The following is a 23,278-nucleotide window of genomic DNA, read 5'->3' on the forward strand; positions in this document are numbered from 1 at the left end:
AGCAAAAAAAAAGTCCTAACTTAAGAGCTGACAAAACAGAAGTTTGAAACCAAATATTTAAAAAAAAAAATGAAGACATTCTACAAAATATGTAAATTAAATAGATAACACGTAAGGGCAAGAGATACAGAAAGATTACTTGTAGGGTGACTAATAGGTTAGAGTTCGAGTTACCAAAGTGAGATTAAGTCATGTTAATGTGAGGGTGAATGTGAGATGACTGTTGGGTATGGTTTAGTGACGTGTAAAGGGTTGATGTGAGGGTGAAGGTAAGGTGACAGTTGGAGAAGGTTTAGTGTAAAGGTTGATGTGAGGTGAAGGTCTGGGTACGGGTTAGCATAAAGGTTGGGGTGAGGTGAGGTCAGGGTGAAGGAGACCAGTTGCATAAGGATTCAGTACAAGTGTTAGGACCAGGTAAGGAAATGAGGGAATATATTCCACTACATCGAATGCGTTTACAACACATGCGTTTACAACACGGTTGTTTCAACAACAGCGTTGTTACATCGCAGTACCCTTACAACGCAAGTCGTTACAACGATTTGCTGTAGGGGGCACTGGATGTTGGAATAGTATAATTTACTATTTCAACTCCAGTGTATGCAACAGTAGGGAAGGTGTTGGTATAGTAAATTATACTATTCCTTAGCTTAGAGTTGTTGTAACAACTTGCTTTGTAATGGTACTGCGATGTAACAACGCGGTCGTTGTAACAACCGCGTTGTAATCGCATGCATTGTTATGCATGCAATGTAATGGCTGTTTCCCAAATGAGGTGGGGAAAGTGAGGAGGTTAATGTTGGGTAAGTTGTTAGGGTTCTTCTCAACAAAGTAAAAATAACAAGCTCACCCCTAGAGTTAGAGGGAGAGATTTACAGCTAGGGAACGGGGAGATAGGGTTAGCGTGTACTTATTTGACTGGAAGACGGCTGTACACACCAACCTCTACAAAATGATTGGGTAACATTTCCAGCTTTTGAGTTTCCAACTTGATGAGAATTGCACAGTGTGTATTTAAACTTCAATTCAAATTGTAGCTTTTCAGAATTTAAGGCCAAATGTATCAAAGGGTTTTGCCCATTCTGTGTCTATGGGAAAATGTGTTCGTACATAAGGCCCTAAACTTTTACCCTTGGTTGGGAGACCCCTTCCTGCTTGGAGGGGCGGTGGTCTTCGTGAAAGCATGGGTAGTGGCGGGAACCTCACTAAATCTGGGTCATGGTATGGCCACGGATAGGGAGAGACGCCGCACGGCGTGGCCTCGTCAACCTGCTACCTAGTGTACTATGGGTCCACCCAGAGGGAGAAGCGGGGTGGACACAGATAAATGTTGAGCCAGTCTATGTTTCTTAGGAATATGCATGATGTATTGCCTCCGCCGCTTGCTGCCTAGGTTGTAATTGTTACGTTTTATCAGATTTTTGTATTATTGTTAATTGTTTCCCTTATCCGGGATGTACGGCGCTTCTAGAATTTTTAAATGTACTCCATGATGTCATTTGGGTTGTCCAGGGAGGGTAATTAACCCCATGAACTGTATCTTGATTGGACCTCAATTGTGCACGATGCGTTTACGTGTGATTAAAATGTGTGCTGATGGCTGAATAGTCTGAAATAAAAACAAGTTTAAAAAAATGTTTACCCTAAAGTCGCACTGTTATTTTTCTCTCTTTTTCTTTCTTTCCACTCTGGTTCCTATCTTCCTCCCTCTCTTTGTCTTTCCTTCTTGTCCTCTCTCAAAGGCTCTCCTGTTTTTAGGTCTCGTCTGAGCCAGCGCATGCGCTGCTCTGCGAGACATTTAGTAGTGGGCCTTGAAAAGTCCTACCACATGCTTTTTGCTGGCATGAAGCGTGCGGTTACGCGCACATGCACAAGCGGAGGTGACATCGCGCGCGCACCACTCGCGCCCTTTTTTTTCTTTTATGCGCGCGCACACAACTCCCGCTTCTCCCCCTCCCCCACCACATATCGCATCTCGCGGCCGCATGCGCGCACACCGCCAATACTTGTTGGATTTGTGAACCTGCCGTGTTTTTACATTGTCTTGTCTTCTCCTTGTTGTCTCCACTGAAAACTGTTCCCCTAAGTGTCCACCTACTTCACAGGAACGGTAACAGACTTATTCTAAATTTTCTTGCGCCCGCTCGCGCGGCCAATGCTTGTTCTAGTATCATCTTAAGTCTTCATACACTGTTCTAAGATAGCCCCCGTAACTTTAGTGGTTTTCAAACACAGAATATGGTTCTCACTCTTGTTCTTAACGTTTGGGAGAGCGCACGCACGCTACACCTAGTGAGTTTTCTGGCTACATTTTTTACTAAAACCAAAGGACTCTTCCCATGAGGCACAGGGTCAGACTGATTTGCATATGGCCATGTCTGAACTGGGGTGGCAGAGTGGGCTAAAGAACGGTGGTGGATTAAACCCAGATCAGTTGACTTGGGGTGAGTGCTTGCAATGTTCAACACTCTGTCCATCATTTCCTTTGGTTTTGCTTTGTTCGCCATAAGTTGGCAGGGTATGCTCAGACGTGAGTCCCTTGCTCACTTTGCCACTGGATTCAAGCAAGCCTGGCTGAAGACGGCTGAAATGCCAGAAACCGGTCCTAGGAAGCTTGTTTCCGGTCCAGGGAAGACATGGCTTGGCAGTTCGGGCTGGACTGTTCCCATGAGGCACAGGGTCAGACTGATTTGCATTTGGCCATGTCTGAACTGGGGTGGCAGAGTGGGCTAAAGAACGGTGGTGGATTAAACCCAGATCAGCTGACTGGGGGTGAGTGCTTGCAATGTTCAACACTCCGTCCATCATTTCCTTTGGTTTTGCTACATTGTTTACTACACCACACATAAGACACACATAGAGCCGACCACATATCATTATGTTTTTGTATTTAGGTTACTGTTAGTACTCTGTGAGCACAAGCGCGTAACATTCAGTGAGTACCATACTATTACGTCACATATATCTTAATGTTTATAGATACTCTGGATTAATACATGGGTCATAGTACACTTTGATTGCACATTTCAAAATAGCCCCCACAATACTGTTGGGAGTAAGTCTGTTGTTTATGTTGAAGCGCTTTGAAAGCACACACATGCTAACAGTCTGAGAGTTACCATCGGGAGACACTCGTTTGAGGTTTCTAGTCGACGGCCGTTAAGTAAGTAAGGCATGGAACTTTTTCGATTGAAGAGGCTATATGATTGTACAAAGGTAGTTGTGACTCTTGAGAATACGGCGGTTAATTTAAATGTACCATAGCAGTGTTGTAATACCTTATTTACTGTTTGATAAAGATCACGCATGTGCATGTAACGTTTTAGCTAAATGCATGTACATAGAGCGCTTTGACTCTTGAGAATACAGCGGTTGATTTAAATGTAGCATCGCAGTGTTGTAATACTTTACTTACTGTTTGATAAAAACCACGCATGCGCATGGAAAGTTTTGGCTCATTGACAAATCACAGGTGATTTAAACGTATTATTGTGCAATGAGTTCACCAACTGATGTCAGCTTTTTCACCAAGCATGACAGTAACAGGGTGGCAGAGGCATGAAACGTCGTGATATAAGACTTGCTACGGAGCCCACTGTTATATACACAACTGTGATTGATAGTGCATGAGCAATAGCAACAGTCTCATTAACATAAAGGTGTGAGCTGGCTGATTAGTGATCAAATTGTTTGGCATGAACTGAGGTGAATTGTTTTATTATACTATATATACAGATTCACTGTAGTACGCAGTTGAGTTTTGATTAGACACACTCTATCATGTCACACTCAGTTTATGTGGTCACCTCACCCGGCGATGTTGGGAAACTAGGTATGATTTGGAGATTTGTTTCCTCATGGATTAATGTATATCTTTACAGAATTGCCCTTCCCTGACGAAGGGCCTCAGCCCGAAATGCATCGGGATGAAATTATGCAATTTAACTGCCTTGGTTATAATGCAACATGTTTGTGAAGATCATGATTTATGGAAATAATTCAATAATTGATAAGGTGGATAAAGATGAATGCGCCTTGCTACAATAAATACATTGAATTTGAACTTATTTCAAGCTAAATTATTTTTCAACAACCCCTGGAAGTAGGGGCTAACACGGTGCTAAAGGGGACAAACCCTAACTGGGGACGCAGCGATTAGAGTTATTACACACACTCCATGATCAGAGAGTAAGACCCTTTTTCAGCATGCCATAAAAGGAATACAGTGATTAACCTTCTAGTTAAAGTTATAGTGCGGGTTCCCAAATTTGTTTTTACAGTTGGTAATTCCTCATTCAAATCCTCTAGGCAGTGCTGCAGCTGTGTCTCTGGTCAAAGTGATAATTCCCCATTCTTAGTCCTCTAGACAGTTCGGCAGCTGCGTCCCTGTTCCCAGTTGTAATTCCTCATTCCTAGACCTCAAGACAGTGCTGCTAGATGCTTCTATGGTCCAAGTGGTAATTCCTCATTCTAAGTCCTATAGGCAGTACTGCTAGCTGCTTCTCTGGTCCCGTCGCTAATTCCTCATTCCAAGTACTCTAGGCAGTACTACTGCAGCTGTGTCTCTGGTCAAAGTGGTAATTCCCCATTCTTAGTCCTCTAGACAGTGCTGCAGCTGCATCCCTGTTCCCAGTGGTAATTCCACATTCTAAGTCTTCCAGACAGTGCTGCTACCTGCTAAGCTGGTCCACCGGAAATTCCTCATTCTAAGTCCTCTACACAGCTGCTTCTCTGGTCCTGTTGATTACTCCCACATCTTAAGCCCTCTGGGCAGGGCTGCAGCTGTGTCTCTGTTCCCAGTCGTAATTCCTCAGTCTTAGCCCTCTAGGCAGTGCTGCTAGCTGCTACTCTGGTCCTGTTGGTAATTCCTCATTTCAAGTCCTCTAGGCAGTGCTGCATCTGTGTCTCTGGTCCAAGTGGTAATTCCTCATTCTAAGTCCTCTAGACAGTGCTGCTAGCTGCTGCTCTGGTCCCGTTGGGAATTTCTCGTTCTATGTCCTCTACAAAGTGCTGCAGCTGCTTCTCTGGTCCCGTCGGTAATTCCCACATTTTAAGTCCATTTTAACGGCTGCAGCTGTCTCTCTATTCCTAGTTGTAATTCCTCATTCCCAGTCCTCTAGGCAGTGCTGCAGATACGTCTCTGTTCATACATCCACTACACTCCAAACCAAAACACCAAGGTAAAAGACATTGTTATTTACAATGCCAACAGCTCTAACTCTCAACAAGCATTGGCATAGCCAATAGGTCTCGCCTTTGGGACCTTATAAATGTTTGGTTATCCAGCACAATATCCTTGGTGCAACAACATCAACTGTTGCATGGCTAAACACTTACAAAGTCCCAAAGGCGAGACCTATTGGCTATGTCAATGCTTACTCTTTCCTGAGCCCTCTTTTTCTTGCCTTTCTCTCTTGTTGTTGTAAACATCCCTCTAGTTTAGAATACCCTCCCGCCCCACCTCTCTCACTTCTTCCCTGCCACTCGAGGGCTGTCCCTCAGCCCCCAGGGCTCTAAAGCAGGAATGTGCGGGCGCAGGTTGGGGCCTGCCTGCTGGGCCTGCCTGCTGGGCACATCATCCTGCAGTCAACTCCCCTGGTTGAGACAGCAGGGCTCTATAAGGCTAGGGGCAGGACAGAAGTGCCAGTCTGTAGTGAGGGCCCTCTGCATGTGTGCTGACGCCAAGCATGGCACAAAGAACAGGTGCCAGGCGGGTAGAGGTGAAATGTAAATTAACGAAAGCAGAGGCAGTAGCAGGCGCCGTTAGCAAAAACTGCAGATATCCCCAAGAGATGTAGTTGTCCCGGCCCAGGGACTCACCCACAGCTCTGCTAAAGCACCCCAGTCCTGATGTTGTGTGTGGTTGGTGGTGGGATGAATGGTGGACAGCTGTGTGTTCACAGTGTGCCACTCAGAGTGGATTTAGAGTGTGCTTGGTGGAGCGATGGGCCTTGTCACTGAGTGGGTGTTATGATGGGTGGAAGTAGGTGAGAGATCTGCCTGGGTGTCACAGTTTGTCTCTATGTGTGGTTATTAGTAGTTGGTTGGGTGAATGATAGTGGGAGAGCAGTAGGTGGGGATTTGAAGATTGTTGTTAGTGGTGGTTCTTGGTGGGATGATTGATGGTGCGGTGGGTGAATGCTGCATCACTCTGAATATGTGGGCTGGGTGTCGAAGTGTGTTACTCTGGATGATTGTTCGTGGTAGATTGATGGCTAGTGTTTGGTGGCGTGGGTAGTGGGTGAGAGATAGTTAGAAATATTAGCGTGTCACTCTGTGTGGTTGTTAGTGGTGGGTGGATAGTTGTTGGTCGGATGAGGTGGGTGGGAGTGGTAAGCAATATGTGGAGAAGTTAAGTGTGTGGCTGGTTGGTGGAAGGAGTGATGGATGACAGTTGGTGAATTGTGGGTGGTGTTATTATGATGTGTCACTCGAAGTGGCTGTTAGGGTGTATGGGTGACTGGTGCCATGATTGGTGGGTGGGAGGGGTGGTTGTTGCTGGGCAGTGCTTAATTTGCAAAAAATGAAGTGCCATGGTCCTTCTCGGAAGGCCACCGGAGCATGCACCATCCATACCCTGCCAGGGCAGCCAACGGCAATACCAATATAACACCTAACCGTTGCATTCCTACAAGTGTGACAATTCAGATTATTTCAGGCCACACAAAGCTATAATAATGGCATGAGAGGCTGGTATTATTCATTTGCAATGTATTCACTTAATAAACAGGATTGTTGTGCTCATCTCAAAATAAAAAAGACAGCACCCCCATGTGGTGAACTGTCACTAGAGCTGGAGCTGACAATTAAGTGCAGGTTCCTAGCATAGGAAACCGCCGGCACAAATTAAGCACTGTTGATGGGGGAATGATGAGTAGGATTGGGTGAGCGGAGGTTGTGTATTGTATAATGTTACTGTTTGCGGTTTTTAGCGGTAGGTGAGTCGTTGTTGGTAGGATGAGTGATGGATGGCAGTGGTTGAGAGGTGGTTGTTAGGGTTCCCTGCCTGTGGCCCTCACCAGTCGCTCTCTTGTAGCTAGAATGTACCCAATTGGCGTGCATAATGCGGTGGCCTTGCCTCCCCCTGACTCCGTGCTGGGCCCCCCGAGGTTTGCAGATATTTGCGGATGGGTTTATTGGTCCTCTGGGGGAGGGGAGCGGCAGTAAAGCTGAGGTACCACATTCCTGTCTGTGCACTTCGCATTCCTGTCAGGGGGTGCGCGCGAGAAGCTCTCCGTGGTTTCTTAGAGGGATGGGGGTGTAGTGGGGTCTCTTGAAGGAAGGGGCGCTCCATGTGTTTTTTTAGGGGGGGGTCCAAGTCATTTTGAGAGGTTCTCTCTATGGTTTCCTTGAAGGAGGGTGCTCTCCAGGGGTTCATCCCAGAGGGGTGTTTGTGCATGGCTTCTTGGAGGGGAAAGGGTGCTCTGTATGGCTTCTTATGGGGTCTCTCTGTGTGTTTTATTTGAGGGAGGGGGTCTCCATGGTTTCTTGTACGGGAGGGTGGCTCTCCACGTCGCCTTCCCAGATCAGTACACTAACCTCCGTCTTTGACCTTTGTGTCCTCAGCCGGTGTCCCTGGAGACCAGAGGGTCACAGCCCCGTAAATACCGTCGCCATGGAAACCATGAACAGGGACGTCCTCGGCTCACCACGGAAAACTCAAACGCTCTTTCATCAGGTGAGTCTAGACTCTGTGCCACAGCAGCAGGAGCCATCAGTAGCACGACAGCCCCGCTTCACACTCCCTCATTCTTGCAATCGGGACCCTCACAAACTTTTGCACACTCATTATCTTCTAGTCACTTCCACCTGCACACACGCGTACTCGTCCACTCTGGCTCACTCGCTCGTCATTCACTATTGCACACTTGTCCATCTCGCGTGCACACCATGCTCACCCTCACGTTTACCCACTCACTCATCCTTTTGCCAAGTAACCCGCCATTGACTCACGGAGGATATCCCTCATTCATCCCTCCCTCAATCAATATTCCTTGCCATTTACATTCTCTCGCGTCACTCTGCCTTACATACGTGCACTCCCTCATCACTCACTTGCCCACAGTTTTACACACATACCTGTCACCCACAGTCACATCTCACTAATCACTTTTAAGTACTCAAACGTCATCTTAGACCTCCACTCATCATTTATTCACCCACCCAATTGTCACTCACTCATATATACTCAGTGGACACTCACTCTTACACACCGATCAATGAAACATGTCTTATCGTCCTAGTAAGTCAAACAAGTTTTGTTAACATGTGACCAAGATGAGCCTAGCATCTTTTCAGCCATGCAATCTGAAATGGCGCCCAGGAAAACAATACAGGTCTATGAAGCGCTACATGATGACACAATACAATAACACTTCAAAGCTGGCGTATGGAGCACATGTGCTTACCATGGCCTAAGCGCACACCTACCCACACTCACATTTGACACATGGGGTGGCGGAATCTACATTTACGTATACGCGACCGCCCCACAACACATGCGGGGCCTGACTTGGCACCATGGCCAAGTGCGCTTTGTTTGCAGTGATGGCATGGCAGGTGGGCAGAGGAGATGGCCTTCACAGCCCCCCATGTGTCTGCAGCGTAGTATATAACCGCAACAGAGAGTAAAGCCTCTTAAAGCGCTGCGGCCAGAGTAGAGGCAGGAACCTGAGCAGTTATTTCCAGCATTTCCACCTCTGCACAGTCTAACTGCCCAAGATAACACGGCGTAAAAACAGAAATACAGCATCACAACAATATACAAGAGACAAAATAAAACCAGCTTGAAAACTAGAAGGTAGGCAGTTGCTCTTGTAGCAAGCTCAGCTGCCATGACGGATTTGTAGTTGTCGCCTGCAGTGGGGAACAGATTCAAAGTAGCCGTGGTTGATCCGCAGGACAGTAACCAGGTCTGAAGTTTGGAAGGGAGACTGTAGAACACACAGGCAGAGCAGGGCTAGAGTGGCCACTGTGGCTGTAGGATGTGTGTGTATGTGTGGGGGGGGCCTTCAGAGCAGGATAGGCTGCAACACCCTAACCATGAAAACCCCTTGAGCCATCCTCGTCGCTGCCTCCTGCCATGTGTGGCTGCTGTGAATGTTTTTTCCAAGGCTGATTTTGGTTTCCAGTCCGACCCTGAGGCAGACTCTTATAGAAACCACTGATAAAGGGGCTTGGGTCAACTAAAGTACAACATGCATTGTACAGTGTGGACTTTTTAAAAATAGAGGCTCCAAAAAATATACGGAAGCAGATAGGGCGGTGGTTAATTTGTGCCAGTGGTTGCGAGTGTGGGCACTGGCACACATTTAGAGAGGTGGCTAATTTGTGCCAGTGGTTGCAAGTGTGGGCCCTGGCACACATTTAGAGCGGTGGCTAATTTGTGCCAGTGGTTGCAAGTGTGGGCACTGGCACACATTTTTGTGGGCCCAGTGCTTAAATTGAGTCAGTGGTTGCTCGGCACGACACTTAATTATCAACACCCACACTTATGACAGTCTGCCACATGATGGCGCTGTCTTCCTAATTTAGAAATTAGCAAAACAACTGTTGTTTATTCATTAAATATATATTAAAAAGGACTAATACTTGCCACCAAACCATCCTTGTAATTGAAACAGAGTCCTGGGCACACATTTGGAGTAGTACTTAAGGGTATTAAATGCACGGTAATGATACGAGAAGAATTTTTTGTACGGGTCGACACCAGTAGCTTCTTTTTGTTGTAGACATTGAACGTCAGCAAGGATGCCTAGAATGTGTTTGGTGTCCTGAATTAATGATGGGAGATTCTTGACCATTGGGCTTAGGAACAAGTCAACGTACTGTGCCAGTCTCTCTGCGGGCCCCCCTATACCTGACACGATAGGTCTAGGCCTGGAGGGAATGCAGCCTGTTTGTGTATTTTAGGGAGGGTATACATCCACGGAAAGGTGGGTCTCGCTACTTTCATATAAAGGGCCTCATCTTCATTTATGAGGCCTAGGGTTTGCCAATCTGCCAAGTGTTTATTGATTAGGAGGGTCAGTGCGCTTGTGGGATTGCTCTTGAGTACTTCATAACAAGTGGTGTCTTGTAGTTGTGTGAGTGTCGCATTGTGGTAGTCAGTTCTATTCATGATAATCACATGCCCTCCCTTGTCCTCCTCCCTAATGATAATATCCTGGTCAGTGCTTAATGTTTTGAGGGCCAGTCGCTCATTCCTGGTTAAACTATCTCTGGTTACCCGTTTTGTCTTGATAGACTTGTTCTCATATCTATCTATGTCTTCTAAGACCAAGTTGTAGAATGTGTCTACGGGGTTGCCACCTGGCAAGGTGGGAGACCATTTAGACTTGATATCCATTTCTCTCCACTACCCTTCTCTGTTCTTTCTTGAGTTCTTGCAATTTTTTTGCTTAAGAGTTCCTCCTCACTTTTCCTTTGTTTGACGTTTATCCAGTGTACCAATACATATTTATATTATGAGGATGTCACTTTTATCTCACCCACTTACACATTTACTACACTGACTCATTAATGCCTCTTGGTATGATATGTAATACGTGGAGGAGTGATATGTTTTCCTTATTTATTTTTACTCACCCGACCGCGATAAGCACCTATCCCGTGTGCTTTGCAGTGAAGTCACTTATTTGTGCCCTTTTTCCTTCACGATTCTTATAGGGTTTCCACAATTAGAGAGGTGTTTTCTAATTTGTCACCTTACTTTTGCCATTCCTACATGTAGTAAATGATCGTATATCGCTTATACTGTACTATACCACACCTTTTATGTCTTTCCCAGCCCTGAAGAGTCACGGGTTATCACCCAGGTGACGAAACACGTGTCAGCTGGTACTCTTATTTGATACACTCGAAGACATTGATTAAATCATTTCTACAACAATAAGAACCTACTGGTGTCGACCTGTACAAAAAATTCTTCTAGTATCATTACCGTGCATTTAATACCCTTAAGTACTACTCCAAACGTGTGCCTAGGACTCTGTTTCAATTTCAATGTGGGTCTGCACCCACGTATTTTCAGGGGTTATCTGGGTTTTTCCCCTAACCTGGCTGCACCGCAACTATTCTTAGCTCCAAACACTCTTCCGCGAACTAGCCTGAGTGCCACTTTCCTGCCCATTCAAAACCCTACGCAGATCCAGTAAACCATCCTTGTAATGGTGGGCACCCGGAATAGTCTGACTTGTCTTACTGGCCGCAGCGGGCACCGGGCATTTCCCCGGTGGGTCGGAGGGGTGGGGGTCGGTTTTGTGCCTGTGGGGATGGGGGCCGGTTTTGTCACGGGGCATGGGCAGTTTTGCAGCAGTGCTGCAATATCGTCCCCCTGTAACAAAAGCGGGAGTGGTGCTTCTTGCTAGCACGGAGCTTTAAAAATAATCCCGTGTCGGACCGGGAGCCAAAGCAGGTCAACTCTTGTTTGCAAAAGATGGTCATATTTTCGAGATCCAAAGACTATACATACGTCCAGGTTTTGAATGCCCTACAATGCATTTAAAGATCTTCCAAAAAGGACCAAATGCAATTAATCTACTTTATATAAAATGCTTGCTGATGCTACCAGCTTGTGCAGATGCATTGGTAAAAACTGAGGATTTTTCTGATGAACTTAAGCAGTGGTTCTTACCTGTGGCCCGAGAAACACTGGGAAGGTCCGCAAGGTCTATTCAGGGGGTCCACGTCTGTTACAAAATTAAATAAAAATAAAAATAATACATTAAAATAATAAAGTATATACAAATAAATGAGCAAAATTAAAACTGTGAAAACCTTTTCTATATTTAATTGTGAATCAAACAAATTATTTCGACACTTAAGCATTTGTTTAGTGTGTACTTGTTTTTGTATTTTAGTGTATTGTTATGAAGTTTAGATCATAGAAATTGCTTAGGCCGAGTGTCCCCAGCTTCCAATAATGACCTAGTGGGTTTCCCTGGTTTCCGGTAATGATTCAGTGGGGTCTACAGAAATCAAAAGGTTAAGAACCGCTGAGTAAAGTTAAGAAAAGCAATATGTTAGAGCCATAATCTGTAGGTTTATAGGCAGGAGGTAGTCTAAATAAATTCCAAGCGACTTCACTTTAGTCACAGCAGTGCTGGCAGGTCCCAATGAAGGGGGAGCCTGAATGAGTCATTCCAGTCTAGTTTTGTCATTCCTCACCAGTTGTTCCAAAACAAAATTAATTACTTGAGGACTTTACCCTTAGAACCTAGATCACTGAGACGCTCAATCGTGATCATATGGTCCATTGTATCAAACACTGCTAAACAGATACAACAGGGACAATGTAGCAGAATCACCTTTACCTCCAACAAGACATAAAGGGTGTCCGGTGGCACAATGTGCCACAGCATGCATACAGGCCACGTAAAGCCACTTTACGTGGCTTTTCATGGCCTTGTAAATATGTGCCCCTTTCATGCAGAACACTGTGTGAAAGGGGCTTTCCATGGGTGTTGCTGTGGGTGTTCCCATGCAACACCCATGGAATCTGAAGCATTCCCAGATTTACGAGGAATTGTAAACCTGGGAATGCGTCAGATTCTAATGCCACCTCAGGGGAGGCGGTAAGGAGGCGCAACAAGGAGAAATGTTTTCATTTCTTCTCATTTTCCTTAATTGATTTATTTTGTGCAGAAAGGTGTCCCTTCCTGCACAAAATCAATCAACCCGCAACGCAGGCACCCTTGCATCATGGTGCAAGGGTGCCTGCGTCGGCGCATGGCAGCCCAAGGTGGTCCAGCGCAGGGGAAAAGGACAGGAATTCGCCGTATCTTATAGATACAGTACATTCCTACCCTTTTCGTTTGACACAGGGCAGCGCAGCAAGATTCCTTGCGGCGCTGCCCTGCGCCAAAACCTCGTAAATGAGGCCCAAGCTGTCTAAAGATGGTGGTTTAAATCCCTCTTCCAGGCCTAAAGCCAGATGCATGGTAACCCTCATCTTCTAAAATGTAAGGGATCTGTTTAGGTACTGTCCTTTCAGTTGTTTTACCTATTTCTGATAACAGAGTTATCTTTCTATAATTATCCCAATTTGACCTATCTAAATTGCAGTTTTTCAGTAGAGGCCTAACCACCTCTTTCTTCCAATAAATTGGGAGAATGCCCGCACTCAAAGATAAGTCGACAATCCTCGTTATAAAAGTAACAAGGGCAGGAGCAGATTTATTCAAAAAGTAAAATGAAATGTATTTCTCCAGTGAGCCTGATCTAATTTTCTGCAATAGAATTTTAGGATGGTAGAAGAAAGAGACATGAGGTGTCTAATAAGAAAAACCTTGGACCCTGCATTTATTTGTATATATATTTTTCAGTTTAAGGACTGAGATAGGTCCAGACCTCACTCAATGAAAGTAGAGCATAGTTTCCAAATCCCAGAGCAACTGGAGGAATCATACAACAGATTTGGAGATGCATTGTGTCAAAAAGGGTAAGACATAAACTGCCTGCAGTTCAGTTTTTTTGTGTCCCAAGCCCCCCACTGATAGAGCGAAGCAGCTATGTGCCTCTAGACACAGCCACGGCCCGTGCAGGTAAGAGCAGGAGGGGGGGGGGGGCGTTACAAGAGACGCCGCAGAGGGAAAATTAAATAAATAATAAATGTTCCCTCTGCGTTGTCTCTCGAAATCCCCCTCACCCGTCCCAACCACCCCACCGCTCTTACCTGCACGGGCTGCGGCTGTCTACACAGGCAGCAGAGTAACAGGATAGACCCAGGCCAGTGTTTAATTTGAGCCGGTGGTTTCCGGTGCTCCAGCACCGGGGCTTATGACAGTCTGCCGCATGGTGGCACTGTCTAGCTAATTTCGGTATGAGCACAACAACAGCTGATTATTAGTTCAGTTTACATTTACAATGACTAATACCTGCCTCCCAAGCCAGTCTTATAGCTTTGGGGGCCTGGAACAGTATGAATTGCCACACTTGTAAGAGTGTGATGGTTAGTAACTGTGTTGGTACTGCCATTGGCAGTGCGCAGGGGCAATGTGTGGTGCAAGCTGCAGTGGCCCCCCGACGAGAGCCCCGGCACTTATTCATTTACAAATTAAGCACTGACTTTGGTGATTGCTGTTTCACAGAAAACAACATCAAATTCTAGGTCTGCTTTAGGAAAGGTTACAGAGACACCTGGAAAGCTATTGGGAACTTCAATACTGTTCTGTATTCACTCATTGTGCCAAAGCAGAAAGCTTACACGTCAGTCACACAGAAACAGCAGAATCTGCAGCCTAGCGGTAGGAAGCCCCAAGTCCAGCCAGTAGTTTATCAAGGATGCCATGGGCTATGGTGCAAGCATGGAAAGAAAACACAGCATTATCAGGGTTCAATGGGCCCATCAGGGGTGTGGGCCCCAGTGCCACTGCACCTGCTGCACCAATGGTGGATGTGCCCCCGAGTCCAGCCCTGGGTCCTACTCCTGCATTTTAGGACATAGTTTTGCACTCATTGACTTTGAGCAGCGCTTCTCTGCTTTCTCTGCTTTCAGCACTGTAGTTTCGGTGACAATCTGAATGGCTTCTCGTGAGGGATTACAGCGTAGTTCCTTTATCCTCTGCATGCTTACAGGCACAAGCTGCAGGTACTGTATTTTGGAACGTAATTTTACTGCCTCCCCATTCACTGCATGCCAAATCCTACCACCCAGTTCCGGCACAAGTCAAGGTGTCAATACCCTTTTAGGAAATACCGCCTCCCGCATTGTAACTACCTCTGAAAGGCATGGGGGAGATTTACTAAGTTTTGCGCCGTGTTTACGTCACAAAAGTGACGCAAAACAGTGCAAAATGTTTTTCCCCTAATTAACTTTCCAGGTATTCTTTTTACTCACTTTGCCAGGGGGCTTAATTTAAAGCAGGGTTTGCCGGTACGCACATCGGTAAGTTCAAATAAAACAAAAAAATTGCAAATAAATGCTGCACTTGTTTTTCTCTTGGCGTGAGCTGTATGAAAAAGCTGCCCACGTCCATAACCGCGTCAGCTGCCCCCACTCCTCTGTTGCGCCATCCTTTTTATCCAACTCTCCCTTCATATGCCACATGCTTGCCTATCCATCCCCATAACCCTTCCCCCCTTTGATCTAATATTTTTTTTTGTCTCTAGCCAACAAACAGGGTCACCACGACTCCGGCTGCGTGCTAAAATATAAAAGACACTACCAGCTTTTGGAGGCCTGACAACCTACGTGTGCTATTCATGGAGTGCAATGCGCAACACACAATGGGCGCTAAACACATAATACAGTGCAATACACACAATGCGCAAACTGTACAGTGCTTACAATAAAGTGCTGTATTTATAGTAACGTTTTCTACACAAGTGCTCCATATATAGTACAAAGCAGTTCACACAATAGACACATACTACAGTGTACTACACAAAATACACAAATGGTATTGTGCACACACAGTGCAGTGTTTATAGCATACTGCACTACACACAATGAGCGCTGCGCACATAGTACTGAGCAGTATACAAAGTGCTTATGTACTACAGAGTAATACATATAATGCACACACATTACGGTTTTCTCATTGCATTTCTGCATTCTGCCAGTTTACTTTGCTACACTCTTATTAGTATTGTTCATATGTACCCTGCACTTTAGTTGTACAAAAATAACACTTTAATTAAGTACTTATCAATGCAGTTCTACAATATACCTAATAAATGTGTTAAAACTTTCACATACAATAATATAAAACATAAAAAACGCATAACACCCCAAAGGCGAGACCTATTGGCTATGTCAATGCTTGTTTAATATTGGCACAGCGTTTTACAGTTCCACGTATTTTTAAAAGTTATGAAACACATGAACATAGCACGTTGAGGCCCCCCTTAAAGCTTGAAATGCCCCTCTTGTATGTGTGAAGATGAAAAGCGAGCCATGGAAATTTCATTTGTAAGGGTGGGGGGGGGGTGAGGGGGGGTGAGCTGCGATGGCCCGCTGGAAAATCCATTGAGCACTGGCACTTGATTTTTTAACATACTTCAAGCAGTGGGAAAACGGTTGTCTGTGGACGGGTTAAGGGATTGATAGGAGGTGAGGGAAGGGAGTTAGATGAAGGGGTAAGGAGAGAATGAGGGGAGGGGAGAGGCCTAGATACATAGGTAGGGAGATAGGTGGGTGGATGGGTGGATGGGTGGATGGATGGGTGGATGGATGTATGGATGGATGGATGGATGGGTGGATGGATGGATGGAAGGATGGGTGGGTGGATGGGTGGATGGATGCGGGATTCTCGCTGCTAGAAAGGGAGAGGCAGATTGGGAATGGAGAAGAATTGGAATAGTGAGGCAAAGACCGGCAAAGGGAATGTAGGCAGGGGTGGGGATGTAGAATAAAGAGGATGAGGTATGACAGACACATTCCTTCAGCCTTCACCTCCCTGCCCAGCACACCTCACCGCGCCTCTCACCTCCCAAGCCCTCCTTATGGGATTGTCTGTAAATCCACCAGGGGTGTTTGTTGTCCTATTAATCCTATTATAGAGAAATGTGAGACTGAGAATCCCTTTCAACGTTAAAGATTAACTCACCACGCCTCTCGGCGGGATCCGAGCTCGCGCTAGCAGAGCTACTCCCTCCTGCGTGACTCTCAGGTTAGGGGAGTTATCACGCATCGGAGAACGATTGCCGAGCGCTGCGTCTCAAAAAAACAGTTTCAAAGCGCTAACCACCAACCAGCTTATCAGAAAGTTCGACGATGACGGTTACAAGATCACAAGAGGCATCCGCGGAGCCAGACCGTGCACCCCCATCTCGCTCTGTTGCTCAGCAAGAGTGGGCGCTGCTGGGAGAGCCCTCTTCTTTCATCTTGTTTCCCATGTGGCTGCCAGGACTATTTGTGTAAGTCCCTGGCACTGCCTAGATGTGATGCGCCATTTTATAGCCCCGATAAGTGCACATCATTGGACTTCCAAGCTTTGGAACCTTGTGTCACTGCCCTTGGGAAGCACCTCTTCTAGGCACCGGCTTGTGGCACCAGATGCCGCTTCCCTGATCTAGTATTTCCTGCCCCTACCACACTATGCCACTTCTTTGCAGTTGTTCAGGGTGAGCATCGTTGGTCCTAATGTAGTTTTGTTGACACTGTATGTTGATGTGGTCTCTCTTGGCTGCCCCTGGATGCCCACCCCCAAGCACTGCCCAGCGACACCCTTCATGAACAGTCCTGATGTGGCACACCTTGGTGCTGTCCTGGTGTGGCAGCTGCTGGCACAGTTCCTGTGTGGTACTTTCTGGACTTGCTTTAGTTTGTCTCCGTTCACCATTTCCCTAGTGAGGCCGCTCCCAGCAGTGCCCATTTGTGGCCCCTGGACACACTGCTCTGTTTCATATTTTGGCAGTCTCCTACGGTGGCATATTATCATGCTGTCTTTTGGGGATTCCTCTTCATCCATTGGTCTGTTCAAGTGCCATTCACATGTTGCTTCCGCCCACTACAGGCTCCAGCATTGGGCAGTGGGTCAGCCCACTTCAGCCACTGGCTCCTTTCTGTGTGAGCGAGGTAGTTTTCCCTAGAACATGTGTACCTACGCCTAGAAAGTAGTCCACTACAGCCCCAGGGCTGGTAGGCCACTCTGTTTTCATTTCTGTTCTCATTTGTTGTTTTTTATTGATATTTGTGATGTGTTTTTACGTACTTTTTTTGCAAACATGTACACGCCACCTTTAGACAGTAGCATTTTACTTTTTATTTCTATTTACCTTTAAACTGCATTGCATATGTTTGCAAAAAACAGAAAGGGATAAAAAAAAAAAATCACTGTTTAGGCAATTCCAGATCACTGGCTTTGTAAATACTTCATACTAATTTGTGTTTTTGGATGTTATTTCTAGAACACCCCTCTGGACTTCATCGACACAGGCAAAGGGCTGAAAGTGCAGACGGAAAAGCCTCACCTGGTGAGCCTGGGCAGTGGTCGACTGAGCACAGCCATCACCCTCCTGCCCCTGGAGGAAGGTAAGTACCCACGCTGGGGGACCCTCAGCCATCCAGCACGGTCCACCCGGGGGACTAGGGGGCAGTGGCTGAAAACTATCGGGTGGAATTACTCTTTGAACGACAGAGAGAGAGAGAGAGAGAAAGAAATAGAGGAGGGATGGGAGGGACAGAAAAAGAAATAAAAATAGGGGGAGAGGGGAGCTCGAAAGGTATAGAGACAGGGAGCTAAAGAGAGATGCAGGAAAGAGTGTGTGTGCGAGAAAGAAAGAGACAGAGATAGTAACGAGTGAGAGAGCAAGAGAGGTAAAGGAGATACAGAAACACAACTGGGGGTGGGTGGGGCCAGGTCCCATACCAGACTGTAGAAAGGAGGGGTATCCACGAGGATATGACCCGGTTGAAAGCGGCCAAAGGTCGTGACCTGTGACTAGCTTGTTTGCCTGCTGGGGACATGTGCCAAAGAAATTAAAAGGCACGAACAGCCTTTATTTGAAAACAAGAAGGAAGTCAAGGGGGGGGGGGGGGGGGGTGTAAGGGGGAGGGGGGGCTCCGCTCGGAATTGAACTGCCTACCCGCACCCCCCTCGTGGGATGTAGAGCTAAGTGGGTGCATGACATGTTTTCCAGCATTTTTCATTTCTCTCTTGTATTTTCTCGGACACTGACGGACATTTTGTGCATCCTTTCCAAGAATGAGGCAGCAGTTTCCAATTCTGCTTCTGCAGGAGGCCTTAATTTTCCTGGTAGAAAGGGGAACAATAGACATCCCGAATGTCTTTGTAGGTGGGGTGGTGTAGGAGAAAGTAAAATCTCAGTCGCTGCTTCTCTCACACTTCTGAACGCCTGGGCGTGTTGTCTGGTCTGTGTCTGACTGTCTCAGTTTCCAGTCTCTGGTCTCACCGTCTGCACCAGGAGAACATTTGCTTGTGGTTTGGGTTTCAGGTGATTGTCAGGCATCCTGCAAGTTTGATGTCATGTGCAGGTGTCTTATACCACTGTCAGGCATCCTGCAAGTTTGAAGTCTTGTGCAGGTGTCTTATACCACTGTCAGGTATTCTGCACCTAAAGTTCTGTGCAGGTTTCCTGATGCACAGTCAGGTATTCTGCAAGCTTGAGGTCTTTTGCAAGTGTCCTGGAGCACAATCAGGTATTCTGCCTGGAAAGTCCTGTGCAAGTGTCTTGGAGCACAGTCAGGTATTCTTCAAGCTTGAAGTCTTGTGCAGGTTTCCTGGAGCACAGTCAGGTATTCTGCAAGCTTGAAGTCTTGTGCAGGTGGCCTGATGCGCAGTCAGGTATTCTGCAAGCTTGACGTCTTGTGTAAATGTCCTGGAGCACAGTCAGGTATTCTGCAAGCTTGAAGACTTGTGCAAATGTCCTGTGCCACAGTCAGGTATTCTGCAAGCTTGAAGTCTTGTGCAAGTGTCCCGTGCCACAGTCAGGTATTCTGCAAGCTTGAAGTCTTGTGCAAGTGCCCTGTGCCACAGTCAGGTATTCTGCAAGCTTGAAGTCTTGTGCAAGTGTCCTGTAGCACAGTCAGATATATAGCAAGCTTGAAGTCTTATGCAGGTGACCCGATGCACAGTCAGGTATTCTGCAAGCTTAAAGTCTTGTGCAGGTGTCCTGTAGCACAGTCAGATATATAGCAAGCTTGAAGACTTGTGCAACTGTCCTGATGCTCAGTCAGGTATTCTGCAAGCTTGAAGTCTTGTGCAGGTGTCCTGTAGCACAGTCAGGTATTCTGCCTGGAAAGTCCTGTGCAGGTGTCCTGTCGCATAGTCGGGTATTCTGCAACCTTGAAGTCCTGTGCAGGTGTCCTGTGCCACAGTCAGGTATTCTGCAAGCTTGAAGACTTGTGCAAATGTCCTGGAGCACAGTCAGGTATTCTGCAAGCTTGAAGTCTTGTGCAAGTGTCCTGTGCCACAGTCAGGTATTCTGCAAGCTTGAAGTCTTGTGCAAGTGCCCTGTGCCACAGTCAGGTATTCTGCAAGCTTGAAGACTTGTGCAAATGTCCTGGAGCACAGTCAGGTATTCTGCAAGCTTGAAGTCTTGTGCAAGTGTCCCGTGCCACAGTCAGGTATTCTGCAAGTTTGAAGACTTGTGCAAATGTCCTGGAGCACAGTCACGTATTCTGCAAGCTTGAAGTCTTGTGTAAATGTCCTGGAGCACAGTCAGGTATTCTGTAAGCTTGAAGACTTGTGCAGGTGTCCTGGAGCACAGTAAGGTATTCTGCAAGCTTGAAATCTTTTGCAAGTGTCCTGTGCCACAGTCAGGTATTCCGCAAGCTTGAAGACTTGTGCAAATGTCCTGGAGCACAGTCAGGTATCCTGCAAGCTTGAAGACTTGTGCAAATGTCCCGGAGCACAATCAGTTATTCTGTAAGCTTGAAGACTTGTGCAAATGTCCTGTGCCACAGTCGGGTATTCTGCAAGCTTGAAGTCTTGTGCAAGTGTCCTGTGCCACAGTCAGGTATTCTGCAAGCTTGAAGTCTTGTGCAAGTGTTCTGTGCCACAGTCAGGTACTCTGCAAGCTTGAAGACTTGTGCAGATGTCCTGGAACGCAGTCAGGCATCCTATGAGATCTAAATTTTGTGCAGGTGTCCTGGGGACTCCACTGCCCCAACTGTAATTTCATGAATGCTGTATAATGCTGTGTAAGTAAGTAGTAGTGTAGGGCTTTAGCAGATGTGTTCTGTAGTATGTGCTTTCCCCATAGAGTGAAACTGGTAGACAGTGCTCCAAACCAGCACCATGGCGTATGCTCCTGGTGAACACTTGGTGGAATTGTTCCGTTGGATTTTCTGGCGAAGGACATGTGTGTCCCTCTCCTTGATTTTAAAATATACTTCTAAAATTTTGGCAGCATTGGGATTCGACCCAGTTCTTTTCTCCACCCATGATTTGGGCCTTTTATATCTCTGAACAAGGGGCTTGGCACTGTCTTAGGTCCGACGTTGCCCAAAACCTTTTGATTTTGATAACACTATGTAATATGCTTACTAATAGGGGCTTTCAGCCAGCCCTTTTTCTCTATTGGTCTGTTCTTGTGTCATGCCTATTTTTTCCAATCAATACATCGGGCAGCATAGGGCAGTGGGTGAGCCGTCTTTAGCGATAGGCTGACTTCACTGTGAATTACTGGCTTCTGCCCTTTCACAAGGATCACATTCACAGGAAAATTAGTTCCCTTAAGTGCCAGGGACTTTTAGGGCAATGTGTGCTTTTTTGAGTATTTTTGCTTTTAGCCATTTTATTTCAAATTGTCAGGGACCCAGCAGCTTCGCCAGCCATGATAAAACAAAATAAGCATTGACAAAGCGATATGGCTGGGGTCTAACAACAGACCTGTAATCTTTGCCAATAATTATTTATCTCTGTTTCTGTACCCACAATGTGTGCTGTTGCTGTCTCTGCACCTGTGGTTAGCAGTTTTAATCTGTTAATACATAATTTGGTCAGTTTCTAGGTCAGCCCCAGAGATTGGGTAATTATGTCAGTGCATAGCTCAAGATACTTCTCCATCTGCCCCTCTGGATGGGCAGTTTCTGTTTCTATACACATGATCTGGACACTCTCCATGTCTGCAGTTGTTGTTGGGTAGTTTTTGTCTGTGTACGTATGATTAGTACTTTCCTGCCAGGCAGCACAAGTTGTCTGTTTGTGAAAATACCTATTTTCAGCTTACAGTGGGCTTAGAGCCTATAAATTTCTTACCATTGATTAGCTTTATTGTCACGCTGATTTACTTGCTTTTTATGTTTCTTGGTTTGTGTGGGGTTTCCCTCCCCTGGAGCATCACCCAATTATTTGTGTCCTCCCACTGCTTGCTTTTCAAGCACTACTTTTTTCTTTTTGGTTAAACACTCCATGAGAGAGCATGTGTATTCCAGCTGTCTCCCATATTTACTTCTGTTGCTCCCTCCTCTACGCTCTGTGTTGCCCTCTCTCACCCATGTGCTTCTCCACTGCCCTCCTTATGATGCGCTCGCCCTAGTGTACTTCTTCCCGCATTACTTTCTCGCCATGTGCTTCTCCCCACCAGCTCCATGTTGCTCTCTCTCGCAAGTGTGCTTTTCTTCCCCCACTGTACTGCACATTGTTCTTTCTCTATGTTACGTTGCTTCCCCCACTTACGCTTTCCTAGTTGCTTCCACCCGCCCCCATTCCAACTGTCTGTGTCACTCCCCTACCCCCTTCCGTGTTGTTTCCCCCACCCCTGGCCTCTGTGTTGCTTTCCCTTGTCTTCTGTGTTGCTTCTCCTCGCCGTCCATGTTCCTTCCCCATGCCCTCATCAGCTACAAAATAGGAAAAACACTTCAAAACGCACTGCATCATTTTGAGCATATTAATGCCTCTGCTAAAAGTTTCTTCTACACGCTTAAAAACCTAAAAAAAAGTCAAACACTTCATCCCCATTGAGGACCTAAAAACTGTAGTTCAACCACTAGTCCTTCCCAAGCTAGACTATGGCAACGCAACGATTGTAGGAGCCCCAAAAACACACCTAGCCCCCTTGAAAGCCGCACTCCACACAGCGGCTAGACTACTGTCAGTGGAGAGATGCTTCGATCACATTACCCTCACCCTCAAGAAATTCAGCTGGCTCCCAAACGATGCAAGAGCTATATTCAAAACAAAGTGCATAACCCACAAATCCCTATATACTGAAACACCAGCCTACCTCGCAAATAAATGACCAAAAGCCGGACAAGGGAGACCTCTTCGGAGCTCTATCAGTCTTCACCTGATTCCACCAAAATTTAAGAAAGAGAAATCTTGCACCGGCTCATTCTCCAGGAACGCTCCTAGAGTATGGAACTCGCTACCTCAAGATTTACAGGACAAGCAATCACATCCTCACTTCAAGAAGAAACTGAAACTTCTCCTCTCCAACAAATTCTTAAACTCCCTCCCTTAAACCATGAGACTGATTGGTTGGCTAACCCTCCCACAACCTCTAAACATATCTGAGCAGCGCTACCCCTGCGAAAACTGTGCCTTAACCCCCTCACCGTCACAACACCCTCTTTGGCTACCTCAATATCTAGCTCGTACTTGTATTATATATTTTATGTATTCCACATATCTGTACACTTGCTGCTATACTAAATCTGTATTGCACTATTTATATATGTACTGTATCTACCTCTAAAGTGTCCTATATATATTTATATTCCATATCGATCTCACTTATCGTCGTACATATATACCCCGATACTGTATCACCTGTATTTCCTGAAGCTTATAGCACCCTTCTTTTTCAATCGCTCACTATACATCTATACTTACAATTGTAACTCATGCTGTGACGGATGTGCACATGC

General features: G+C 46.1%; 1 protein-coding gene across 15 annotated transcripts in view; it reads left to right on the forward strand.

Moving 5' to 3' along the window:
- Positions 1 to 23,278, forward strand: part of PHLDB1 (pleckstrin homology like domain family B member 1) — a 390,210-nt gene that overhangs the window by 114,328 nt on the left and 252,604 nt on the right. For all 15 annotated transcript variants that reach the window (XM_085645850.1, XM_085645851.1, XM_085645853.1 and 12 more), the window contains exons 2-3: positions 7,567 to 7,678; positions 17,854 to 17,977. In XM_085645850.1, coding sequence (XP_085501976.1) covers positions 7,616 to 7,678; positions 17,854 to 17,977 — 187 coding nt within the window. In that variant the 5' untranslated portion in view covers positions 7,567 to 7,615. The remainder of the gene's footprint in view (positions 1 to 7,566; positions 7,679 to 17,853; positions 17,978 to 23,278) is intronic.

This window comes from Triturus cristatus, chromosome 3_1, assembly GCF_964204655.1.
Source record: "Triturus cristatus chromosome 3_1, aTriCri1.1, whole genome shotgun sequence".
Lineage (NCBI taxonomy): Eukaryota > Metazoa > Chordata > Amphibia > Caudata > Salamandridae > Triturus > Triturus cristatus.